Source organism: Sebastes fasciatus, chromosome 3, assembly GCF_043250625.1.
Source record: "Sebastes fasciatus isolate fSebFas1 chromosome 3, fSebFas1.pri, whole genome shotgun sequence".
In the NCBI taxonomy this organism is placed as follows: Eukaryota; Metazoa; Chordata; class Actinopteri; order Perciformes; family Sebastidae; genus Sebastes; species Sebastes fasciatus.
In genome coordinates, this window is record NC_133797.1 from 9995311 (window position 1) to 10019673 (window position 24363).

The 24363-nt window shown below is 40.9% G+C and overlaps 1 protein-coding gene and 1 long non-coding RNA gene across 3 annotated transcripts in view; one reads left to right on the plus strand and one right to left on the minus strand.

Annotated features, from left to right (window-relative positions):
- The window catches only part of LOC141763981 (uncharacterized), a 185929-nt gene that overhangs the window by 42546 nt on the left and 119020 nt on the right, over positions 1–24363 (plus strand). The gene's annotated exons all lie outside the window — the stretch shown is intronic.
- On the minus strand, positions 21874–23983 carry hmx4 (H6 family homeobox 4). Its single transcript, XM_074631331.1, has 2 exons — positions 23534–23983; positions 21874–23067 (listed from the first exon to the last, which is right to left on the minus strand). The coding sequence occupies exons 1-2, from the start codon at positions 23775–23777 to the stop codon at positions 22475–22477; spliced, it is 837 nt and encodes a 278-aa protein (XP_074487432.1). The 5' UTR covers positions 23778–23983; the 3' UTR covers positions 21874–22474.

The following is a 24363-nucleotide window of genomic DNA, read 5'->3' on the forward strand; positions in this document are numbered from 1 at the left end:
AGGTCAGCGGTTGAAGGCCCCCTTTGAAAATGGCTATGCCAGTTTTTCCTCGCCAAAATTTAGTTTAAGTTTGGAGCGGTATTTAGCCTCCTTCGCAACAAGCTAGTATGACATAGTATGACACGTGTTTGTGTGTGTGTGTGTGTGTGTGTTCCTGTTCAGTTGGGCTCTGCTCCCCCATGCAGGGTTTTGAGTATCCGTCCTGATCACCAGGAGCTGATAAGATGAGTGTAGTTGTTGTCTTTCATCGCCCCGGATGAAACATTCCTTTCTAATAGTTGGATCAGCCTCACGGGCTATTAACACAGGTCGGAGGAAAACACTCGGAGCAGTGTTACCTCTGGTTCCACTGGCCGAAAAAGCCCAAGTAACAGCAATTTTTGTATGTGGAACCAGACAAACTGCACTTTTACAAACCAAAACAGAAACTGAAAAAGGATTGTTTGCAAAGATAATCTTGTAAAATAAATTTTAATATTAATGTTTAGAGTTATTATCAATTGTATTTATTTTTTGTTAATTCCAGAGTTTGAAAATCATTCCCTCTATCTGAATTTTTTGGGAGAAAGATATCACTTATATTTCCCAACATGCTCTTTATTGTCTTTTATTAGTCCCTGATCTCTGCTAATAAGCACCACAAAGTTGAACCCAAGACATGACGGTTGAATTCACCAACAGCTTCTCTGAGAGTTTAGCTATCTTGTGTTTCTGAAAGCACATGCGGGAATACTTTGTAGTCTTTATCCGTGGCCCCTCGGCCCGTGTGCCGGCCAAGTTAGGAAAAGGCCAAACCAGTTCTCTGCATTGTTAACAACATTTAATCAAAGCTCAATCAAAGTAGCTACCTTTCTTCCCGTGCCTGGCCGGAGGTAAAGTATGTCTGTCGGAGGGAGTCTTGTCTCTGTCCGCTGACAGACGACCAAAGAGAGGCTTCTGTATGTTCTTATCTTCATCTAACCCCCCTGTCAAATCAACCTGCACATGAAAGAGAGACAAGAAACACCCCCTAAACTAAACTGTGCGGTCCTTCATAGTGTCTAGGAATGAAATAAGAAGAAGATTAGACAACCCTCTTTTTTAAATTTGAGGTTTCAGATGTTTTACTGCAAGTTATTTCAGGAGCTTTTGAGCTCCCTCATAGAAACGCTTCAGCTTTTTGTCAAGTGTGTTTTAATTTTGCCAGCTTTTTATTTCCAGCTAATTAATTTTAGCACAAACAATAGATGCACTGGTTTGAGCGCAGATAGTGTTACCCATATGGGAACGGTCAGACTTACAGCTCGGGTTCCCGGCCCATATGCTGACCACTCCAAGTATCAATCACTGCATCTAAATGACTTAAAAGAACCATATTGATTACCAATACAGCATCATAAATCAGCACACAGACACTCTCTTTTTCTCTCACCGTTAGTCTCTCTGTCTTATACACGTACACACACTGTCACACACACTCATACACACACATACACATACACACACACATGGGCCTTATGAAATCATAACGATAAATCTGGTGGAGAGGTTTAACAGGACAGGGAGATGCAGATGAAGTCACTCTCAGGCTGTCTGTAACCTGATAGACGGTTAGAGACAAAGAGAATCAAAGTCACAATCAAAACGTATGATGAGAAAAAAAGCTGAATGAAATAAATATGCTGAGAAAGTGTTTATATTACTGTAGACTGTAGTTAAAACTAAGTCTATTTCCCAGAACAGTGTAGCATCTAATGTTTAGAAAATCGATTCAGCTATGTGTTGCGATTTAAAAAAATATTTTTTTATGATTTCGAAATGTATTTTTTAACGCCAGAATCAATATATTTGCTTCATTTGAGTCTTTGCGTAGGTAGAAGGAAGTTCTGAGTAACGTGACATCATACCCGTTCCGTATCCGTCACCAAAACAAACCGCAGTCGGCGACAGTGAGCCGAAACAAGAAAGTAGAAAATGGCGGAGGGTCCAGTATTGAATCAGGAGATGGGCGTATCGTCCCAGCTCTACTAATGTATGTTTTCATTTTTATTCTGTGTACAAAGTGATGGGTGAAGTGGGTTTGCCCCCTCCATGCATTCCCACTCTGTAATGGGACACATGTTCCTCTGCTGCTTGGCCAGAGGGCATACATGGAAACTCTGCAGCAATAAGAGCATTTCTACTCGAAATGTGTTTTATTCACTTATTTATTCATCCCCACAACACCCTTGCAATATTGATTGAATCACGAAGATGCCGCAGCCTTTTTAAAAGCTTAAAAAGCTTTTCAAAGAGGAGAAAACACCTCTTCGATCGCTCCAGGTGAAATCCAAACAGTATTTAAGATGTAGCAGCATTTTTTTTCTCTTCCTCGTGGCGTGCGGACTATTTCTGTTGGTTTACTTCTTTGCGTGAAGGTTTACTGGTTTGCTGTGTAAGTACAGGCAGCACACTTCTGAAACAACAAACACGACAAGCTCCGTGCAATAAAAGTATCCCATCTAATATTTATCAATATACCTCTACCTAGACTCTGTGAATTGAGTTGTGTTCAGCCACTCAATTTAGTGTGAAGATGGAGAGAGGGGGAGAGTGCTGCATACAGATGATATTTTTAGGCTCACTGCAAAACAGAAGCGCAACCAGAAGATTGTGCTTGTTCTGTTTGATGTCAGGGTTTGAAGCAAGAGATATATTTACAAACTAGGGTTGTGAATCGATTCAAATATTGAATCGTGATTGATCGCAAATTAATCACACATTTTCTATCTGTTCAAATTGTACCTTAAAGGGAGATTTGTCAAGTATTTACTACTCTTATCAACATGGGAGTGAGCAAATATGCTGCTTTATGCAAATGTATGTATATATTTATTATCATAAATCAATTAACAACACAAAACAATGACAAATATAGTCCAGAAACCCTCACAGGTACTGCATTTAGCATAAACAATATGCTTAAATCATAACATGGCAAACTCAAGCCTAACAGGCAACAACAGCTGACTTGACTAAGACTTCAACTCAATTCAATTTATTTTGATATAGAATAAACCATAACAGAAGTTATCTTAAGACACTTTTCATATAGAGCAGGTCTAGACCGTACAAGAGATCCCTCCATGAGCATGCATTGTTATGCGACAGTGGCAAGTAAAAGCTCCCCTTTAGCGGGTAGAAACCTTGGGCAGAACCAGGCTCTGGGTGGGCAGCCATCTGCCTTGACCGGTTGGGTTTTGGGTTGGGACTTGCCCCAAACTGCATGTGATTATCATAAAGTGGGCATGTCTGTAAAGGGGAGACTCGTGGGTACCCATAGAACCCATTTTCATTCACATATCTTGAGGTCAGAGGTCAAGAGACCCCTTTGAAAATGGCCATGCCAGTTTTTCCTCGCCAAAATTTAGCACAAGTTTGGAGCGTTATTTAGCCTTCTTAACAACAAGCTAGTATGACATGGTTGGTGCCAATGGATTCCTTAGGTTTTCTAGTGTCATATGATGCCAGTATCTTCACCCTAAAACTGAGTCCGCTACAACCTAAAAAAGCTGTGCTAATGCATTAAAGAAATTAGTGGCGTTAAAACGAATTTGCGTTAATGTGTTATCACGTTGACTTTGACAGCCCTAAAATTTACTCTTGATTAGAACTGGAAAAATCAACAGTTTAACGTCAGTCTAACTTTCATTTGTACAACTTGTAAACGCACTGATAAGTATGTAAGTTAGAATTAAAATTGTGTCTTTTGTGATTTCCAAACTGCACTTTGAAATATCGATTATGTTATAAAAACAAGTGGTCAACCTTTTCCTTTAACACATCCATACTATGTTGTCTAAAAATAATTCTGAATGCACTTCAATATAATTTGACAACCTCTCTGTCCTCCTGTCCATCTCCTCTCCTCCTATATTCATCGTTCTCTTTCTCATGATTTTATTTCCTCAGTCTAAATTGCACCTTTTGTCTGAGTCCATCTTGTTGGCAATTAGTCTGTTTAATAGTTCTCCAGTCACTCCTCGCCCTGTCAGTGGGGATGAGAGGATTTGGCAGCACTTTTCTTCAGGCAAGCAGGGCAGGTCTCATTAAATTTGCATTAAGTCAAAAGACGCACACACGTAAATGCTCTCACACACAAACACGGCACGCGTATACTTTCACAGGGATCACAGTACACATGGTGTGTTTGTGTCTGCATTACAAATAATCTCACTAACACAATGTAACATCTGTAATCCCTATTGTCATTTCTATAAGACGCAGTAAGCCCTTATATAACTTTCTTCACCCTACGAGACTGAAGAGTATTTCCCAGTTAAAGACTGCCGAGTGTATTTAACGTCTTTATTAACACAGATTCTGTACTTCCTGTCCCTGTTTCTTGGTTTTCCTCCATCTGGTCTCTTTTACATCTGCTGTCAACCCCCCTCACTCTTTCTTCTCTCTCTCTGGTCATACAGTCCAGTTCACTGCTCTCTCGTGTGGAAACGTGAGTCGGTCACTCTTCTGACTCTCTCAGTGTTCAGCGGGCCTGCATGCTACAGTTAAGTCTGGTTTCAGCGTGAGCAGCACTAGGTATAGTAGTTCAACTCAGTCGCACAGCAGTTCGTGAAATAGTCACGAAATTGAATGTATTCATTCGTGTACATAGACAAGAATTTCAAATTCTTTTCTTGATGGTCGGAACGGAATTAATTTGTATGTATTCAACGTAATTGTGAAACCGGGAAATATGAAGAGAGGCTAATGTTGTGTCGGAAGGGAGTCTGGGTGGATTGGTGGGTCAAAAAACACCGGACTTTCGCCCAGGAGACCAGTGTTTGTGTCCTGCGTGAAACCAGAAGTCAACGTTGATTTATATATCACATAACTTCCGTACTGAAGTTACAGCACTTCCAGTGGTATTTTATCCTAAACCGCGATCATTTCCTAAACCTAAATAAGTGGTTTGTTGCCTAAGCCTACGAAGTTGATCTATTCCTAAACCTAACTAAGTAGCTTTATTTTGAAAGGACTAGAGTGGAAACTGACACGTGTGTCACATGTTGCTGGACATTCGTAGGAAAACACACGAAAAATACATTGTTGAAAGTTGTGCTGAACGTCACCAAAAAAAAGGGAAATTCGAAATAGATTAAATTTCGTGACTATTTCACAAACTGCTGTGAGACTGCGTTGAATGGTCATTGCTCATGATAGATTTGATAATGGATTTGATCTGGATTAATGAGATAAAGGGTCTGAGGTCAATCATTATCTGTCTATTCCTGGTTTTGACATTGATTTTCAGCCGTCCCGTTTGCTATGGCTGATATTCTGTCAGGCCTGATCTTCTCTTTAAGTTACTTCTCTGGGAAGAAATTGGAAGTGTCTGTAATTTTCGCCGACAATTAGTTTTTTCCTGCGTATGTCAAGGTGAAAATTACACCCTGAAGATGTGAACCTGGATTGCAAATACATTTTGTGTTCTTGGTTAAAGTATGGAGTGATAAATGATTAATCTGACTTTTCTAAAGGAAACATCATGAATAGTTCAGAGACTTTAGGCTGTATATAATACAGAAGTCGACGGGGGTGTGGGAGAGGAGACGTGTGAGAAAAGGCCTCAGAGACCTATTCCTGTGTTGTGAAAACAAAGACGCATCAGACTGGATGGTTGGAGACGTCACACTGCCAAAGAGAGAAAGAAAGAAACAGAAACCAGGGCTGGGTAGCATTATTTCATCTGCAGCCAATTGTTGGTTCCCACCAATCTGCAATTACTGCAGCTTTTCTGGAAAAAATATCATACAGTACATTAGGGCTGTTGCAGTGAAGGCATTTCCCCCTGCAGTGACAATGATTGGCTCAACAGCACGATATGCAATTTTATTTCCTTTGTTCAGCACTTGTAGCCTACATGTAGGATGTGACAGTTGGTCTTTTTAGTATTTGTCCCGCCCCTCGGCCATTGTGATTTGACGGCTGGGTGAAAAGTGACAGTGACGAGCGCACGTTTTACCCAGAGTTGAACATTTTTCAACTCTTGCTGACCAGAAAAAACACCATACGTGCAGCGTCCGCGCAGAATAGATGTTCAGCGCCTTGTCATGCTGCTGGCATTTATAGCATAGTGCAAATACGCAGCGCTCCCATTGCAAAGAAGTCAAAAAAGAAAAAAACCTGAACATAACGATTGTGGCGGTTGCTTGCGATCCCCTGCAGTTGGCTTGTCAATAGTGCGGTATTGCAATAATGCGGTATATATTCCATGGCAATCAATCAAATAGTTGTTGAGATATTCCACTTAAAGGTCCAGTGTGTAGGATATGGCGGTATCTAGTGAGGTGAGGAGATTACAACCAACTGAAGTCTCTCCTGTGTCATGCCAAGCATGTTGGAGAGCTACGGTGGCCGACATGAAAACGCATATGGCCCTCTCTAGAGCCATTTGGAGCAGAGCCAGTGCGTATAGTGTGTGTGTGTGTGCATGGGAAGTGAGTGGTGAAGCAAGAGAGAGAGAGCGGCAGCGGCGACGGAGCAAGTAACTTTATTGACTCCGGCCCAAGCACAACAAGTGTTTGGTTTGTCCGTTCTGGACTACTGTTGAAACATGGCGGTGCGTGCAACATGATGGACTTCGTGGAGAGGACCTGCTCCCTATACAGCTCCTTCTAAGGTAAAGAAAATACAACAATTCTTATTTTCAGGTGATTATACACTAAAGAAAACATACTTATTAACTTTATATTCCATTTCTGCCAATGGATCCCTCTAAATGCTACACACTGGTCATTTTAAAACCACAAACGTGAACCTTGCTGGTGCTTGACGGAAAGTCAAGAGATCACCAAAGTCAGGGATTCGTCCTCCGGGGACCATGAATGTGTGTACATGATCTCATGGCAATCCATGGCATGCTGCTAGCATGGCTGAAATGAGTTGAGGAAATTAAATTTTTGTGGCTTGATACACAATTCAGGCCAGTGTGTTAAGTGTCGCAGCACGACGACTGTATTAATTCAGACTTTGCTCAGACAGAATGTTTGCAGATCCAGTACAATCCTAAAAGTGTTTGTGTAGAATACTGGGAATTCATATTGGGGCTATATGTAAAGTATGAACACATGCCTGTGAACACACATAAAAGGCACACACAGATTACAGTGCAGGATAGTATGAAGACCTGCAGTCCATTCTGTGCTCCAATTTGAGCGTCTGATCTGAGCAGAGCAGACAGGCGAGAGCAGCGTGCCCTAGAGTCATGTAAAATGCAAAGGAATATACTACTCTATTAAAACCTCCTGATGGCAGAGAGAGGCTACACACACACACACAAACACGCACACATGCATACACATTCTTATGTTTATACACACATGAGTGGAATGCACTTTACACTTATTGTTCAATCTGTAGCATCATAGCACCCAGACACCCGCACTCAGTAATTGTTGCTTATGAATGGAACACATTCACATTAACTGCCTCTAGCTTTGAATGTAGAAGTATTACAGCTCTGTGTTTTATAACAGTCTGTTAATCAGGTCTGCAGGATTATTTTTAATCACTTCAATTACCATAAAGGGAAATCTGTTTTCTTTACCGCCGGAGAATCGACCCAGATTCAGAGCTGCGGTTTGTTAACCATCTTCATGGCACCTCCTCGTCCCAACTTGTCATCCGGTATCCCTTCCACAACACTTCTGAGTGCACTCCTAAGTGTACTTAACTCTAGCAAGGCTCCACATGTTCTCGTTTCATTATTAAACCCTCCCAACAGACTATCAACTTTTTTATTCCGCCTGCCACCAGAAGTTTCAAATATTCTCCAGCACTCCTCTAAGCCCGCTAACCCCAAACAACGCTTTAAAACACTTAAGTTTGAAACCGCCCCTCAAATGCAGGACAAAATATTTACTTCAAGACGAGAATATTTTTTTTTTCTGTCTGACAACGAGCAGGCTTTATGCCTCTTAAGTAGCGATAGTGCCGGGAGTAGTGCAGCTCTGAAAAGAGAGATCTCAGATGACGTGTTCCTTTATCATCGCCAGAAGAGCCGCGAGACGCTTTTATGAGACACGCACATTATTATTGATAGACAATCTCAGTGCTGCAGGGCAAAAGTGGTTAACGTCGACTCAGGTCTCATTTTCAACTCTATTCTGTCCGCTTAATTGGTGTGCAACGTAGTGATGAACATTGCATTTCAGCTGCCTTGGTGCGCCAGGGGTTAAGCAGGGTCACCTCAATGCTTTCTAGTGTTTCACAGCTTAATCAAGGCTGAATCAAATGTACACGTTTATCTGGTTACATGCCCCATATATATGGCAAACCATTTTAACATCTTATAGCTAGACAGGATATTCATTAGAGATATCTGCAACGTCATTTCGTCTAGTCAAAACCCTAATTCAAGATATCCCTAATTCTCTTTTGAGTTTAGGCAAAACTCTAATTTTAGATATCCGTAATTACATTTTGACGAGTATGATTCAAACTTCTTTTGCCATTCATGTGTATGGGGTTTGTCATTACAGATATCCACAATTCAGTTGCGGATATCCGTAAGTCACATTGCGGATATCCGTGACTGAATTATGACTAGTCGTAAATCCAGTTTGAGATATCTACAATATAATTATGACCAGTCAGAACTCCAGTTCAAGATATCTTTAATTCCCCTCAATTGAAGATATCTACATTGTCCTTTTGAGATATCTAAAATTAAATTTTGACTAGTAAGAATGACGTTGTAGATATCCAAAACTGGAGTTACAACTAGTCAAAATGACGTAGATATCGAAAAACTGGAGTTACGAATAGTCAAACTGTAATTACTCTCTGGCGAACAAAGCTCTCATTCTCTACAAATTCCTTGATCAGCTCTTTCTGTATCATGGCATTTTCTAACTATTTGATCCACAGCGGTCCCTAACCACTCGTCCCACAGCCGGCTGCACATAGAGAACGATGTTATGTGTCCAGCTCAGAGGACGGCTCGTTTTTGATTAAAATAAGGTTGTAGCTCGTTGTCTACCTTACTACGGTTAGAAAGAGCCGTCGTGTGTGTGTTTTAATAATGTTTCGCTTATGAGTTATTGATCCGAGAAGTTTGAATCTGTGAATATCTTTCCAATTTTACCAAACTATCCAAGTTAGCAAAAGCTTCTGCTGACACTGTTCAGATGCTTTGTTGGGCCAATATCCAATGGGAACGTCATGCACAAAAACTCTGAGTAGTCATAATGACGTATGACGTTTGAGATATCTGTAACTGTTATTTAGGATAGTCAAAACTGAATTACAGATATCTCTAACTGTCGTTTTGACTAGTCAGAATCACGTTATCGATATATCAAATAAGAATTCTGACTAGTCACAATGTAATTACGACTAGTCAAAATGCCATTGTTAATATCTCTGTTAACTCCGTACAGTCAAGCTTAGCTATTAAATGTTAAAACAGCTTGCCATACATATAAGCATGTTAACACACATACTGTACATAACATCACACATATTCTTTCAGACAGACGACACACACTCCCCTCTGTTTGTATACAAACACACAAAACATCTTGAGGCTGATGCCAGGTAACGATGTAAAAGAGAATCGGTGAATCTGAGAGCTCTCCCGAGGCCTTGATGTGACTATTTTTGGAGTCGGTGCTCATCTCGGCTCATCTCCTCTGACTCCCTCTTACCGCTTGCGCTCTCTCTCTCTCTCTCTCTCTCTCTCTCTCTCATGCTTCCCTAAAACGCTTGCTCACCCCGAGCTACTTGTTTATCAGTCCAATGTTTGTTCTTGTCAGGGACAATATGTTCTCTCTCCGCAGCAGTCTACTCAGTTATTCTTCATCGGGCCCCTGGGCTGTTCTTAGTCAGCCCGTGTCCCCAGACACCTCTCCGCTGACCAATGGAGGGCTTTAACTGTTTATGGCTCTTAGGTGAAGGCTTCATACAAGCAAATTAGGTAATGGGGGTGTATAGGGCACTTCAGGGGAAACCAAGTGTTGAGGCATTTTGTAAATGCTAGCGAGGAGCGAGGCTGTTTTGTGACAACACATAAGGATTACGAAGAAATTGTTCTAAATGCAGATGTTTTTGTTTACGACGAGAATAGATTATGGTTCTACAATTCAGCTAAGATTTTCTTTTTTGATGCCAGAAAAAGAAAATAAGAAAAGTATATTGTTGGAAGAATCTTTTATAGAATCCCAGCTGTGGCGTCACAAATGCTCGCTCGGAAGCTTCCGGACCAAGAGGAATTTTCCTTTTTCATTTCCGTCCACTTGGGATGCGATTTCACACCATTAGCCCCCCTCCCCTCCCAAACTCACACCACCCCTGGACCATAAATATTTCAACCTCTCAATCTATATTCATTATAAAACACATGCCCAATGCAGTGTGTGGTTGTGAGGACACAGGGCTTTTATTTATTCATCTTATTTATTTATATTTCTTTCCTGAGGGCGAGACGTTGGTTTCTATCCATCTGTGCTGATTGCTGGCTATTACAGAGCACTTAGAGCCTCCCCTGAACTGGCCAGAGGGGAGCACAATCCTTTAGAGATCCACTCGCTTCAGGGCTAAGAGGTGTGTTTGTTGTGTGTGTTTTTGTGGGGAAGTAACAGAGAGTTATCACAAGAGTGATAGCAAAGACAAAATGTCTGGATTGAAAGACAAAAAACTCTAAACGATGTCAATACAAATTCAGTTGTATTGTAGTTTCTTACAAAATGTTCATTGTGTTATCTTTAGGGCTGTCAAAGTACAATAACGTGTTAATGCAAATTCATTTTTAACGGCACTAATTTCTTTAATGCATTAACACAACATAGATTGTAGCAGGCTCAAAGTTAAAACGCTAGAGTGAAGTTACTGATATCATATAAAACTAGAAGATCTAATGAATCCATTGGTACCAACCAGGTCATACTAGCTTGTTGCAAAAGAGGCTAAATAACGCTCCAAACTTGCACTGAATTTGGGCAAAGAAAAACTGGCATGGCCATTTTTAAAGGGGTCCCTTGACCTCTGACCTCAAGATATGTGAATGAAAATGGGTTCTATGGGTACCCACGAGTCTCCCCTTTACAAACATGCCCATGTTACACTGCAGTTTGGATAAGTGATAGTCGAGTCATCACACTGACACACTGACAACTGTTGTTGCCTGTTGGGCTTGAGTTTGCCATATTATGATTTGATTATTTTATGCTAAATGCAGTACCTGTGAGGGTTTCTGGAAAATATTTGTCATTGTTTTGTGTTGTTAAATGATTTCCAATATAAATATATACATACATTTGTATGAAGCAAGCATATTTGCCCACTCCCATGTTGATAAGACTATTAAATACTTGACAAATCTTCCCTTACGGTACATTTTGAACAGATAAAAAATGTGCAATTAATTTGCGATTAATCACGATTAAATTAGGACTACAGAATACGACAGGACTATTCCTGTCATTTTCAACAAATTGTTTTTCATGTGTATTTCATCTGTTTGTAGATAAATTACCCTTGATCCTCTTATGTAGCTGTGTGAGCTTAAGATCAGCTTTCCCTCATGAGCTTTAAGGTGAAGCTCTCCTTCACCTTGTCACATGCTATTCTGCCTCAGTATAACATGCCATGAATCCCATTTTATTCCCTTTAACCAAATCTTCATAATCCTTAAACACACAACTTTCGTATTCTATCTAGATACACACATGCATGTAGGTGTCATACGCCAACCCTGTCTCCTACAAAATGATGTTCCCATACAACTAAACTGCGTTCTCAATTATGTTTCGAGGGAAACAAATTTTAGACACGTGGTTAACATTGTAAACAAAACAAAACACTATGTACTGTAGTTGCGTTAAACTACTGGGTTTTTAGTAAAAAAAAACATCATAGTTTGGCTTAAAATGACTATATGTAAGTGAATGTTGACTTTTAGTTTCACACAGGACACAGACAGCGGTCTCCTGGGGGAAAGTCCTGTGTTTTTTTGACCCATCCACCACCTCTTAGTAGTGGACTTTCTCGCTTGTTAAGACCCAGACACACCAACCCGGCATCAAAGAAAGAACTAGCGGCGATGAAGGCCGACTGTTGCGTCACCTCATGTTGCCTTTGTCTTGGCCGACAAGTTTCACTTGAACACACCGCAAAGACTACAATTGACGGCCAGTTAGCATGTATGTTCTGCGCACTCTCCACACCAGCAGGCGGCAGCAGTCTGTATTCGTCATTCAAAAGGGAAACCTGAAGATGTTGGATGGCAAATATACAAATCTCTATACTTTCTCCAAAAGTTGATTTTGTTTCTACTTTTCCATTGCAGGCCAATGCGTTTTTTTCAGCACCACCTGTGACAGCCGCAGCCCAAACACACTACCCCCATTCAAAATTAATGGAAAAAACTGCACCGCCTGATCTCGTGTGAATGCAGCATTAGCTTTGCTGACTACCACTAGTAGAACTCTCCGCATCAGCAAGCCGGTCAGCAACACCAGTAGCCAGAGCATCAGACTGATCCTCCAGCCTTCATGGTTGGAAGCCCACTGTACCACAACAATGCTGCTGGCTGAATGTCTTGGCTTGTTCTGCTTGAAGAGCTGTCCATCTAACTGACAACACAGTAAAGAGCTCAGGCATTGGCTGTGCAATAACTTCTTCTTCCTTTTCACTTTGATATTTCATTTCATCCGCTACATTTACAATGACTGTTCAATGGTTACAGTACTTACTTCCCCAATAGTGCAGCATCAACACTATAAATCAGAGGTACACTAACAAGTTGTCAGTGTGGGAGCTGAATCAGTGTGTCAACTCAAGAATACTTTGGTGGCTACTAGCTGTAATACCTAAAGCTCACAAGTCATCACCCTACTTGTAACCCATCTTTACCCTTTCTTTGTGAAGGCAAAGGCACTAATGATAAGATTACGCCTTGTTTCCACATAGCTCTGCGTATGTACGCGAGTCAACCTGAAGTTCATTCATTCCTATGGGAACCTCCATGATCTCCGATGTGTTTGCGAAACTTCTCCTTCTGTTTTTTTTCAGTCGTCCATAATTTGCCTCGAGTACGTTGAAAAAATTTAACGTTTGCGACAGATTATGACAGACCATATGCACTGTGTCCATGTTATGCTAACTTCCTGTGGAATTAGCAAATTAATAACCTGATTTATGAATATAATACAGCTCAATTAATACAATTTTCTTAGTGAAAAGTCCGACAGCATTGTTAGCAGTTTTGTGAACTGTTTTGTTAAAAGACGTATGAACAACTGTATGCACTCTAGCATGCTACCAATGTTTGCTAAATATGCTGTTGAACTTTTCAAATTAAATGTATAAATGTGACTCGTCAAATGTTAGTCTGGACTGCGAAAAATAGACAGTTAAAAACACTGTTTTATATCTATGTAGTAACTTCTCTCCCATATACAGTATGTGGTGGTGTTTCTATCCGTAAAGAAATGCATTTCCTTGTGTTGAACACTTGGAGTCGTAATCCGTATACTATGCGGATTTACGGACACAAAACAAAACCCTGTAGAAACGAGGCATAAGTCTTGTTCATACTGTTTACTCACATGAGGAGAAATTCCCTTCGATAAACACTGTTTTAACTATTACCATTTTAGCAACAACCCCGGCTTTTTTGTTTACCAACAAAATTGGAGGATTGAGGTTGTCATGGTGGACAGGACTATATCACATGGTATAGGCTTGAATTGGATCACATGCAACAGTATTGGAACAGAAACTCGGAGGACACACGTGTTTAGGGACTGGGTTTCACTGCAGCTATTTATTAAGCTGTAAATGGCAGCAGGCCAGTGTCTGCATGGTCTCCTCGGTGTGACTGTGTGTCATATCACTATAGAGGCATGCAGGTCAGCTCCACGACACGCATAGAACATGTTCTGCTCTGCTTAGATCTGGATGACCGCATCCTGTCGTACAAGACCATCAAGGTGTGCGTGGGAAGGCTGAGTGAGCCTTTGTAGCTGTAGGTGTATGTGACCATCCATGTGTGTCTGTGTGTGCGCGCACATAAGTGTGTTCTGTGTCACAGAAACAATCTGTCCAATAGTGTGTGTACGGTGTTTCAAGCAGAGGTTCCCAACTTAGAACTCATCAGTTTTTTTCAACGTAAATAAAGTGATGATATCTTGACAGATTTGCCAAGCGAATGCAGATACTTTATATAATTTTTTTTTGGGTAACGATTTAATATACTTTAGTGTTAGAGCTGAAATAGATTTTTTTTTATTGTGGTTAAATAAATGTAATTTATGGTGTTGTTAGATTACTGCTAGACCGCCCCGTGAACACAGGTGCAGACCTCCCTTTGTGTGCAAGAGAGCAAATAGTTAGACTGCAGTGAAAATGTTGTTTTTGAAAGGCTAAACGCCAACAAATATGGATTGAAGCAAAATATTTCTTTAGATTTTGCTACTTAGTAGCAAAAAAATGATATCCAGCAAGTGTGTTATTATGATTTTAGTTATACATGAGTAAACCTAAGTTTGACAACCTCAGAGCAGACAAATCCTGGCGCACCCCCTGTGATCTTTGGTGCACGGACCCCAAGTTGTTAACCACTGGTTTAAAGGACAGTAAATGGATGAGAGCTATAGCTGATTTCCAAATCTTTATCAATGCCGGGAACAACAATTTAATTCAATTAAACCTTTAAAATTCAACACCAGTGGCAATTAGACTTTACAAAACATTTGGCTTGAATATACAGTAAATGTCAGTGTGCATGTTTGTGCCATACCGATGCGTCACCAACAACATTGAATTCATTGCTGGTAACCCAACAGAACTGTGATACTTCTCTGTGTATGTCACTTTTAAAAGGATGTGATGTTGCTAATCTACAGTGAAGTGTCTCGGGACCTCACAGTAAAACCAGAACCTTTAATTCAATCCCAGTGATAAAACAGAAATTTGGCTCTCATGATAATACGAGTAAGATCAGGATTAGAGCATTTAAATGCAATCCAAGCAAACTAGATTATGCATTATTATTTGTGGAGGACACAGAAGGGGGTTGGGGGTAAAAAGTTAGGACACTCTGACAACTGTATCTGTTGTTAATGGACCTATATTGACTGTCAGCATGAAACCACATTGAGTATTCCATGTCTGCAAATAGTGGAGCTCATTCTCTGGTGTTATGGATAAGTGTTGACCCCCTCCCTCCCCTCCCTCACTCAAACGCCCCCCTGACTTAGAGCATCCCTCCCCTGCCTCCTGTCCTTCAACTCCTTCCTTCTCCTCTTTCCTCTGCCTTTATCCCTCCATTTTACCTATTGATTGGCCAATAATGTGTTTTCAGTGGTAGATTAATGGCACATTACCCTGACAAGAGTGTCTGAGGGGACAGGACGTGAGGGAGGGCGTGGGAGACGATGCTCTTTAATTGATACACGGTTTGCGTGTGTGTGTGTGTGTGCGTGTATGTGTGTGTGTGCGTGTGTGTGTTTGTCTGAAAAAGAGATGTAATGAAAAAATTATTATATTTCGATTATTTTACATAGATTTGATGCAACTGGGTTATTTTGATTGGTTTTGTCTGTAGTTTTGCCTAAAGCAAAATGAAAATACTTTATTTTCAGTAATAATTAATTTCTTCACATTATTGTAGCTGTAGATGAAAAGCTTGTAAATCCAAAATAAGGGCTGTGTATTGGCAAGAATCTGGCGATACGATATGGCTCATGATACGGGGTAACTATTCAATATTGCGATACTGTAAGCAATTATCGATCTCAATATTGGGATTATTAAAAAAATCTAATTTTAAGTAAACTGTCATAGTATAATACACCACCACATGCATAGAATCTGAGTTAAAAAAAAAAGTTTACTTTTTTATGCCAGAACAGTGGGATCTCCATATGCATTTATCACAGCCCCTGTAACATCCAACATCATACGTTGAGAGGGCACATACACTGAGAGGGTGCATCTCTTTGCTAATGAAAGAAAGCATTGACTGAGTTAATCTTTGTATGTAAACTATTAATTTTAAAAAATCGATGGTGTTTTTGAGAATTGATAGTTTCGCAAAACATATCGCTATTAGGACTGTCTTTCAATTAAAATCTTTAATCGCAATTAATTGCATGATTGTCCATAGTTAATCACAAATTAATCGCACATGTTTTATCAGTTCAAAATGTAACTTAAAGGGAGATTTGTCAAATATTTATTACTGTTATCAACATGGGAGTGGGCAAATATGCTTGCTTTATGCAATTGTATGACAGAGTAATTTTATTTAATAAAAATCAATTAAAAAACACAAATGACAATGACAGATATTGTCCAGAAACCCTCACAGGTACTGCATTTAGCATAAAAAATATGCCCAAATCATAACATGGCAAACTGCAGCCCAACAGGCAACAACAGCTGTCAGTGTGTCAGTGTGCTGACTTGACTATGACTTGCCCCAAACTGCATGTGATTATCATAAAGTGGGCATGTCTGTAAAGGGGAGACTCGTGGGTACCCATACAACCCATTTTCATTCACATATCTTGAGGTCAGAGGTCAAGGGACCCCTTTGAAAATGGCCATACCAGTTTTTCCTCTCCAAAATTTTGTGTAAGTTTGGAGTGATATTTTGCCTCTTTCAAGCTATGGCATGCTTAGTACCAATGGGTTCTTTAGGTTTTCTAGTTTTATATGATGCCAGTATCTTATAGCTTTATAACTGAGCCCGCTGCAACCTAAAAATTGCAAGTTGCCTTAATTAATGTGTATTAATTAAGTGTTAAAGAAATGAATGGCGTTAAAATGAATTTGCGTTAATGTGTTATTAACGCGTTAACTTTGACAGCCCTAATGATATCATAACATGCTGATGAGTTGAGTTTACAGCATCATGATCACCTGGTTAATTGTCACACATGGAAAAAATATTCAAATTTGAGTGTTAAATACTCTGTTGCAAATATTACATTATCTGTGGACCGCAGGCTAAAACATGAAGACTTGTGCAATCACCCGCACATACAGTACTTTGATCCTGTTCATATTGCGTGATCTAAACCTATAAATTAAGTCATTTAACTTTATTTGTTTTTACTCTCTCACTTAGCTTGCTTTGCAATTAATCGTTGGCCACGGTCCAATCTGGTCTCATCATCTCTTATCTCTGTCTCTGTATCACTTTACGTTTATCTGATTTCACCCCCTCTGCCATCTTTCAATTTCCTCCAGCAATTTGCATCACGGGGAAGAGGGGGGGTTGACTAAATTAGCAGATCAATAGGCCATCAAACAGTCTTTAAGTGTGACACATACACAGACCTCCTGTCTCAGGTTCCCCCCTCTAACTAATAGCCTTGTTGTTTACTTTACAATGTGCTGTGTCATGTAGTTTGGGTCTCAGGTTGCCCTCCAGTGCATCGGGACACCCCGGGGGAATCCTCGGACGCTGGAGACACACATTTTGTTCTTGTCTTGTTTTATCAGAATGACTGACATTGTCCTCACCAAATTGAGTATGTTTTTTTTCTAGAGGTCGACTGATTGTGGATTTTTAAAGGCTGATATAATAACGATAGTTTGGAGCAGTAAAAAGCTGATAGCCGGTTAATTGGCCAATACCCTACCCCGTGAAAAACATTGACACTGTCGGAAATTCACAATATTTGACTTTAGTACAACCTACCTAACTAACTGACATCTAAGTCAAAGTAACAAATACCTATAAATCAATAAATACATGAATACATAAATCTGGAACTGAACATCAAACTAACCATAAATTATTTTTTGAAAGAGAAAAGTGAAAGTGAAAGGTATCTCACCGTCAGCCGTAGTTAATGACATGCTTTTCTTCTGTCGGCTACTTTTGCATACGCCGTCTTTACTAAACCAGTTTTTGTCACTCTGAATTTAGGTAAGAAATCATATTTATTGTACAAATTATATACAATGATAACATAACCGTTCTGTGGCGTATGACTGGCCAGGATTACTTCTGTTGCGCGTCCCATTAACCCAAATTGGTAAGTATGTTAAAGTAGCAGTTTTTCCTCCATTTTCTTTTCCTCCCGGTCTGCCTGTCTCGTATCGACGACAAAGAGCTGATAGTGTTGCGTTTTATATTCGAGAGATAACTTTTGAGTGGAGAAATAAACTGAAAACGGTTCAGATATAACATGAAGTTTGTAAAACATCCTATCCAATTAATCGGCCAAAATGATTAATCGGTCAACCTCTATAGTTCTGTTCACCGTCTGACAGACGCATACATCATTGGCCTATAGAGCCTAAAACGGAGCATCTATACGAGATCCTCCACGTGAAGTCTTTTTGTGACCGTCTTTCTGTGCTTTCATGTCGCAGAAACACGTTCAGGGACAGTCTCTCCCATCGTCTTGGGCGATGACCTTTGTCAGATGACTGGGAGAGGTCAACAGAGGTTAAAGTAACAAGCGAGCTGAGAGAGGGGGCCCCCGTCTAGTCATGCAGAAAAGAGCTGCTAGAGAGTTTTACACTGGCGTGATGTGCACACACACACACACACACACACACACACAAACAGAGTCACCCTCCAACCAACAGGAACAGGACTTCCTTGCTCCTGACCAGCCCGACCTCAGCTATAGAGAGGCGCAGACCCATGCAGAAATACAAACGCGATCGTAGTTTTTCCAACACAAACACGCACTCATCAACTGGTTTTAACAGATCTCTCTCTCTTTGTTACACCCTCTCCTCCTCAGCCCTTTCTCATTCAGTCATAATCGCACACAGTCAGGCTTCAGTGCACCGACTACTGTGATGAGCTATGACAAGGCGAGGGGCGGGAGGCTAGTACAGTAAGAATGGGAGGGGAGGATGGAGTGACAAAATGAAAAGGGCTCAGTGGTAGAAACAATTAGCACTTCTTATAAGAAGCATTGAGGGGAATTAGTGCATTCATGTCTGATGTACTCAGTAACGTCATTCATAATAAATCTAATTTTGTATTAAGGATAATTTTACCTTAGTCTCTGCAGTCCAAAGATCCCGCCTGAGTGCCTTTATGATAGTATGATCTTCAATTTATGTCTCCATTAAATACGACTTCAATGTTAATAACATACCATTTGGCCACACCTCGCATCTTGACAGTCTGCCATCATGTCTGAGCGGGTATAGCCGCCAGGGATTGTGGGTACTGAGCGGTGGTGTGACTCTCTCTAGCAGCTCTGAAACACGAGACAGCGGAACAGGCCTCTCTTCTTCGGTGAATAGACAAACACACAGTGTGTGTGTCTTTGAATCACACACGTAATGATGCATGCAAATGCCTCAGAGATTTCTTTATTATTTGGTGCAGTGGATCGATAATGAGCAAACAGTCTGATTTTTTATGTGAAATCCTGTTTGCATCCGAAATGTGTACCTACTTTATGCCTTTTAAAGTTTTAATTTTCTGTTCGGTATGATGGATGTAAAGGGTAAGTGTATGAAGTGCACTGGGGGTCAAAGGGCAGCTCTGATAAGGACAACTGTCATTCAGCTCAGTCAATGCAGGAAGTGAATTTTCATTAGTGGAAAAAATAGCATCCTTCTCACAGTGTTTTTCATCCTTAGACAATTAATGTAGGATCATTTTAGATTGGACTTTGGTTGGACCCAGTTTAGTTCTGCACTACTAACAAGTGTTGTTGTCTAAATCAAGGCTATTAAAGTCTGTGGCACGAGGAGGGTGAGGGGAAAAACCGCTCCCTGCAGGGATCAATAAATTATTAAATTGTTACGTTTGGTGTTCGTAAAATCATGAGGTTCCAAAAGAATCTGAACTTTACACTTTGAAGCTTATCAGACTGCCGCAATCATTTGAGATATTTCAAAGGTCAGTATCATTGGTCTCTTTAAATAACCACAAGAACAGTAAAGAGTTTAGTTAAGAAACAAACTCCAAAATAAAACGGGTGGTCTAGAAGGTCATATTTTGCCATCTCAGTATTTTCCAAAAATGTTCCCAGAAAGAGAAGCCATATTAGACTAACTCATGTCATGTTGTCTATTTCCCATTCTGCATAGTTTACATCCTCAATCTGCAGATTATATCACCAGTTACACAAATATGTTTAGGTTTGTTTTTTACATTTCTTTTTTCTTTCTTTCTTTGAGTAACATTACAATTGAAATGCACTGGATCCTCCTGATATTGAACTGTCAGCGCTGGTTACTGACTTTTTTCTCTTTTATTCCCGAACTGTTCCAAGTGACCATATTATAAAGAGTCACACATTCCACGAAGCAGATATGTAACAACTAAGACGTGTTATCAAAGGAGCAGGAAATCCAAAAGGCCAAGAACCCTGTTTCTTTGTAGTGCGTTCTGCCGTATGAGGTGTATTTCCAAAGCGCAAACCCAAATCTTTTAGTAACACGCCCGGCCTGAAGCTGGTCCATAAGGAATGAGCCTTGGCTTGGTTTCACCGGGAGCACAGCCTTCCATTGTGTACACACTTTGAATTCTGCTGAGGCTGCCGGTAAATCGGTCTGTGGCTGTGGTACGACGGCAGAGTGGCCTCCGTTCAGGATCTAGACGCTGTCTCACACAGAAACTTAGGAAGGGACGAGCCTCGCCTCGCCTCCCGTCTGCATGAGTTGATCGTGTTGCTTACGATGTTGTGTTTGTATGAATATGCCAGGTATATCTGAAAGCTTTTACACAGTAGGGCTGGGTGATATGGAGAAAATCAAATATGACAATATTTTTTACCAAACCTCAATGTCGATATTGCGACGATATTGTAGGGTTGGCCATTGGTGCTTTTACTAAATATTTACACGATGAGATTTATGATAAATTGTCATCAGTAATGTGGATGTAATTACTGATTGTGTAAAGGGGAATACAGTCTGGTAAGTTCAGAAAATGACATCACTTTACTGTAATGCAGCCTTTAAAACCAGGAAAAGACAACACTTGTATACGATATTATGATAAAAGACGACATCTAGTCTCATATCACGATATCAATATAATACCAATATATTGCTCAGCCCACACAGAAACTTAGAAGGGGATGAGTCTCGCCTCCTGTCTGTCCACCACTTTCTGCATGCAAGAAATATGTATTGGCCAACATGTATATATGAATGGTAACGGATCGGTATTCTTCCAAACATTTTTAGCTTCTCAAGGAAGAACAAAATTAGTCTTGTATCATATCGCCAATCATGTATACCATATGTGTAGTTTAGATCACAGCAGTTGCAGATAAATACTTTTAATACTACTAATTTTGATATCGACATCCCCTGTTATGTACATTTTACCCAAAGTTACTGACATTATTACAGTTTAAATGTTTTTGTTGTTTCTACTCAAAATATCAAGCTGTTAGTTCTGGATTTTATAAGCGATTCTGAATTTATTCTTGTTTTATGCCATTTATACAAACTGCTTTGCTCCCACTTTAAAACACAGTACATGCAGTGGTTAAAAATGTTGAGGCCTGAGTGTTTTGCAGAAAAAAATAGGAGTGTGTGCCTACAAGCACTTTGGGCCTATTGGTTTCAGCAAGCATTGTGTCATTTGAAATAGATTCTAGATTAAGCGGCCTTGACTGACACCAAGTGTTTTTTGCTTTGATTTAAGATTTTGCAACTTTTAATATAAGTCCTCTCATATTATTTTACCTATAAAAATACATGTGGCACTTTCTGCTGAAATTACAAAGGCACTGTATAAAAACCTTACCAAACTGTTTGGATTAATAAACAGACCAAATTGTACACATTGCATCCTCATCATCTGCAATTCCATGTAAAGACAAAACCGGTCTATAACACAACAGAAAGAGTTCAGTTGGAAATAGTGAATCAGTCCTGTGATAATATTTCTTGAATGAAGATGTTTTTAATTACAGTTTCAATAAAATGGTGTAATGAGCCTATAGACAAACGTTGAATAAAGTAAGAATAGTATGATGCTCAGAAGAAAAAAAATAGACATGCGTGAAACATATAATAAAATGTTAATTACATTCATTTAAATACATAGATAATTTCAGTAAATTCAAAAATTCATTATGATACAGGAAAATGCATGCAAATAGCTAGGCTATAGTAATTTCTTTGGTGGCTTATAGGCTGCTGAAAATGCTGCTGTCGATGATGATGATAATAATAATCATAATAATAATAATAATAATAATAATGTCATGTAAACAATAAAATGTTGGGATTGATATTGTTTTAGGCCTCCCTCAGGCTATCATTAGCTTAGCCTTCCTAAACACGGCTCTGTTTTATTAGTATCAGGCCTACAAAACGCATGGTTGTGACTGAAAAATAAATAATACCCAATCAGCTTATTTTTGAAGTGATATGTTAACTGCTCCTCTGTCGTTGTACTCGCAGTCTTCATAAACAGTAAGGCCGCAGCACCTTTTAAATGCTTGAAACTTGGCAACAGACCACCAAAAAGTGTCTCTTTTCACTTGGGGAATGAATGAAAGCATCATACGTCCCCATCGTACAGGCTGAAGTACTTGCTGGCGTTAGTGAAGCAGAGGTAAGGCGTGCTACTGCCCGGGTAGACGATGGGTAGAGGCATGGGCAGCAGGCATCTGCCCAGCAGGTTGCTCTCCTTGTACAAGGCCGGCAGCTGACCCACCGACACCGGCTTCACAGTCTCGGGGTAATCGCTAACAGGTCCGTCGATCTCGGTGGAGATTTGCCGTTTCAACTTATTCCTGCGGTTCTGAAACCATATTTTCACCTGCGTCTCCGTGAGCTGCAGGGAGCTCGCGAGGCAGGCGCGCTCTGCGCTGCTCAGGTAGCGTTTCATGTCGAAGGTAGACTCCAACTGGAAGATCTGTCTCTTGGAAAAAATAGTGCGCGTCTTCTTTTTCGTGATGATTTTGCTTTTCTTGCTGCCCCCCTTGTGGGTGTCCGTGGTCGCCGTGGTGGTGGTAGTGGTGGTGGTGGAGCTGCTGTCGTCGCAGCTGCTGTCGCCGCTCTCGAAGCGCGCCTCCTCGGTCACTTTGTGCGCGTCTCCGCTGCGGCTGATGACGACCGACTCCGACGCTCCGGTGCGGTCAGTGATCAACTCTGCGAACAAAAAAATGACACTTTGTTTATAACCCGCTGTGGTTCAGTCTGAACTGTTTTGCCACATTAACCTGGAAACGTAAAAACCGTCTGATGAGTGCTGTGCGTAATGGTAAATGGACTTGCATTTATATATAGCGCTTTTCTAGTCTTTCGACCACTCAAAGCGCTTTACACTACATTTCAGTATTCACCCATTCATGTCAGAGGCTGCTGAGGTGCCAACTTTGCCCATCAGGATCTGATCTAAATACTCATTCACACACCGATGGTTAAGCCTTCGGGTGCAATTTGGGGTTAAGTGTCTTGCTCAAGGACACATCGACATGTGACCCGGAGCAGCCGGGGATCGAACCTCCGACCTTCTACCCTCTGAGCCACAGCCGCCGCTTAATGGTGAACGCACAGATGTCAGAAGGTGTCAGAAGCGCACAGCTACAAATTCACCAAAAAAAACCTCTCTCACCTTTGTGGTTGAGCCTGCTGCCCGGGTCCTGTCTCTGCTGCTGGGATACTATGTGCTCCTCGTGGTGCCTCTGGAGAGCGTCTTTACGCGTCGCCCTGCAGGCCGAGTCATCCTGCAACCCGGAGGGGTGGTGGTGATGACAGCTGTCACAGTTCCTCCCGCTCGTCTTGAGGTTGAGGATGTTGTCAATAGTGAATTTGAGAGAGGCGGCGGCGGGTCTGCATGGCGCGTCCACTTTGTTCATATTCTCCAACGCTTTTTAAGTCCTTTTTGTTTTGTTTACTTCCTGCGACTCTCTACTCGCCGTTAAGTCTAAACCAACCGTGGGACGTTAATGTGACCACTAACCATGCATCATAGCAGCAGCCACTGAGCAGACAGACACTGCTAGGCTGGCGATGCTCTGCCTGTAACAGTCACTGCACACACACACCGGATGGAGCGCGTGGTTGTGCTCGCTGATTGGTTCAGAGGAGCGTGCAGTGCGGACCAATGAGAGCGAGGGGATGGAGGACGGAGGATGGGGGGGGTGTTGTTGTGCCCTCCACTCACACGCCTCCCTTCATCTTCATACATCTGCTGCAACTAAACCCGGGGTCCAGAGCCTTGCAGGGGTCCCTCAGGAAAATAAAGAGTTTAATTTCACTGTTATTTCACACCATACTGTATGCGCGCTGTGAGACCATACACACACACACACACACACACACACACACACACTATTGATGGAGGTTTTGATTCAGCCGACACTCTGTTGTCTGAAGTTCGGCCAGGTTGCTTAATTCGAGTCAGATGTGGGGGTCCCAAACTTTGAAAAACAAATTGTCAAC

Excerpts from the sequence above, each read along its gene's own strand:
- hmx4 (XM_074631331.1), bottom strand. The coding sequence starts at position 23,777 with ATGAACAAAGTGGACGCGCCATGCAGACCCGCCGCCGCCTCTCTCAAA. Across the intron at positions 23,068-23,533 it reads CAGCAGGCTCAACCACAAAG|AGTTGATCACTGACCGCACC; the intron begins GTGAGAGAGGTT and ends TTTTGTTCGCAG.